This window comes from Aedes aegypti, chromosome 3 (assembly GCF_002204515.2).
Source record: "Aedes aegypti strain LVP_AGWG chromosome 3, AaegL5.0 Primary Assembly, whole genome shotgun sequence".
NCBI classification, from domain to species: domain Eukaryota; kingdom Metazoa; phylum Arthropoda; class Insecta; order Diptera; family Culicidae; genus Aedes; species Aedes aegypti.
In genome coordinates this window covers 20738254-20740209 of record NC_035109.1, presented here as the reverse complement: position 1 = coordinate 20740209, position 1956 = coordinate 20738254, and the positions used below count along the sequence as shown (strand labels likewise).

Genomic DNA, 1956 nt, shown 5'->3' with positions numbered 1-1956 from the left:
AAAGATCAGATGCGTTTAAAGAATATCGGAAACGTGGCACGCGCGATAACTACGATCGGTATTGTTCTCTTGACCGCAAGTTCAAGAGCCTCGTGAAAGCGAAAAACCCGGGTAAAACAGGAGGAATTTCGTTAATGGTCTATCACGGGAAACGTCGATGCGAACTCTTTGGACGGTCGGAAGAAGAACCCAACTAACAATTTTAGCGCTATAAGCCAAGATTATTTGCTTTGTGCTGTATAACAGTTGAATTGAAGCAGCGAACGCAGCAAAAAATGAAAGCAGTCAAAAATAGAACTATTAGCGTTTATACAGCTGTATCGCAAATGATTTGCAGCTATAAATATTAGCTGAATAAACTACGTCAGTTATCGCTTTTGCTACTTTCACTAAGCTGTAACTCAGCACCGTAAAAAGTAGCAACCCAATGATGTGAAATAAAAGTCCCCATTATTAATCTGGCTGCTTCTATACAATATGATTTCTTATGCTGCTCAATATATAATTAAGAAGCGCTTTATCGTTAGTTATACAGCGAATATACAGCTGTAATTTTCGAAGAATGAATTCAGGAGCAGTGAACATCATTTAACATAAAAACAAAATTTCCGCTAGATTTTCACATTTTATTTTTCCGTCTGCCAATCTATGCCTAACGTCTATCTTCCACAAGCCGGAACCACCCTCCGGATCCTGCCTAAATTGTTCTCCACGGATCGCGCTTTTCTAATGAACTGTAGATAGGTTCCGCTTCTCACTGCCCTGCTTCCAGGGTGCCTTCGTTTAATGGTACTAGTAGTTCCTGTGGTGCTTCCGTTTGCCGCAGTTGATGGCATAGAAGAATACCATTCCGCCGACGATGGCCTGGAAGAACGGGGCAATTCCCATCCGCTTGGGTTTCCAGTACTTGTGTTACCATCTCCAAAAGGCAAGGCTCCAGTGGCAGCCTTGGGTTCTTGTCACGGTGGCCAAACCAAGCACCCAATTCGATCAACTTCACCTGGGTCAAGGGCGTATCCGGCTTGCCGTAGTAACGGACAGGGTCGTAAGGTCCGTGGATCTTCGGGTTGTACTCCGCCGGATGATCACCGAAAGCCATCGCGCACTCTTTTCAGCAGCAGTTTCACTTTATCGAAAAAGATTCCGCAAACGAGAGCGCAAATCTACACAGCCTGTTGGATGTAAACATTGCGTTTGACGTTTCACACCCTTTTACAGCCTGATGAAGTGGTGTAAGCGTGGCTATAACATCTTTTACCATCATTATATAATATTATATGGACCGTTCTCGATGTAGAACAAAACGGTGTGTTTTCTTTGCCTTCGATATATACTGTGGTGGCAGCAAAGACAACGTCAGGACTTGTGGATGCAAAGATCGTGAGTTCGATTCCAAGCGGTGGCAGATACTTTAATTGTGTAACGTTGGGAACATTAAATTCAGATACATAAGAAATAAATTCTGGAAGCTGTATTAACAGCTTGGAAATAATATTTAATCGATAATACAGCGAAGCTGTATAAACATTATTCAACAGTTGCGAAATAATTGAGAAAGCGCTTTCCGAAGATGTTACACAGCTACATGTCGTATAACTGACGAGTTAGAGCAATGATCGGTATGAATAAGAGCTTGCCAACACAGCTTAAAAATAGCTGAGTAGATTCGCCAGATTCGTTGGTAAAAGGATCGCATAGAAGCTTTCGTTCGTATGTACAGCGCCTTTACTCAGCATGAAGCCGTATAAAGATGGCTTAGAGAATGTTTACATTTGCACTAAATGTTAGTTGGGAATGCGCAACGCGGTATCGGTAAATGAGGATCGTGGAAGCTCTTCTCGATGGATATTCGACTTCGCGAAGAAAGTTTGCCCGGATTCTGTCCAAGTGCAAACGATCACACGAGATTATCCAGACGAAAGGAATGAAATGGACTCAACTTTTTCGATGGCAGAA

At 42.5% G+C, this 1956-nt stretch overlaps 1 protein-coding gene across 1 annotated transcript; it reads right to left on the bottom strand.

Moving 5' to 3' along the window:
- Nucleotides 1-605: 605 nt before the first annotated feature.
- Nucleotides 606-1219, bottom strand: LOC5576485 (putative ATP synthase subunit f, mitochondrial). Its single transcript, XM_001662628.3, is given in 2 exon segments — nucleotides 606-937; nucleotides 939-1219. Coding segments are annotated over 2 exon segments (306 nt in total). The 5' UTR covers nucleotides 1100-1219; the 3' UTR covers nucleotides 606-792.
- Between the last annotated feature and the right edge of the window lie 737 nt (nucleotides 1220-1956).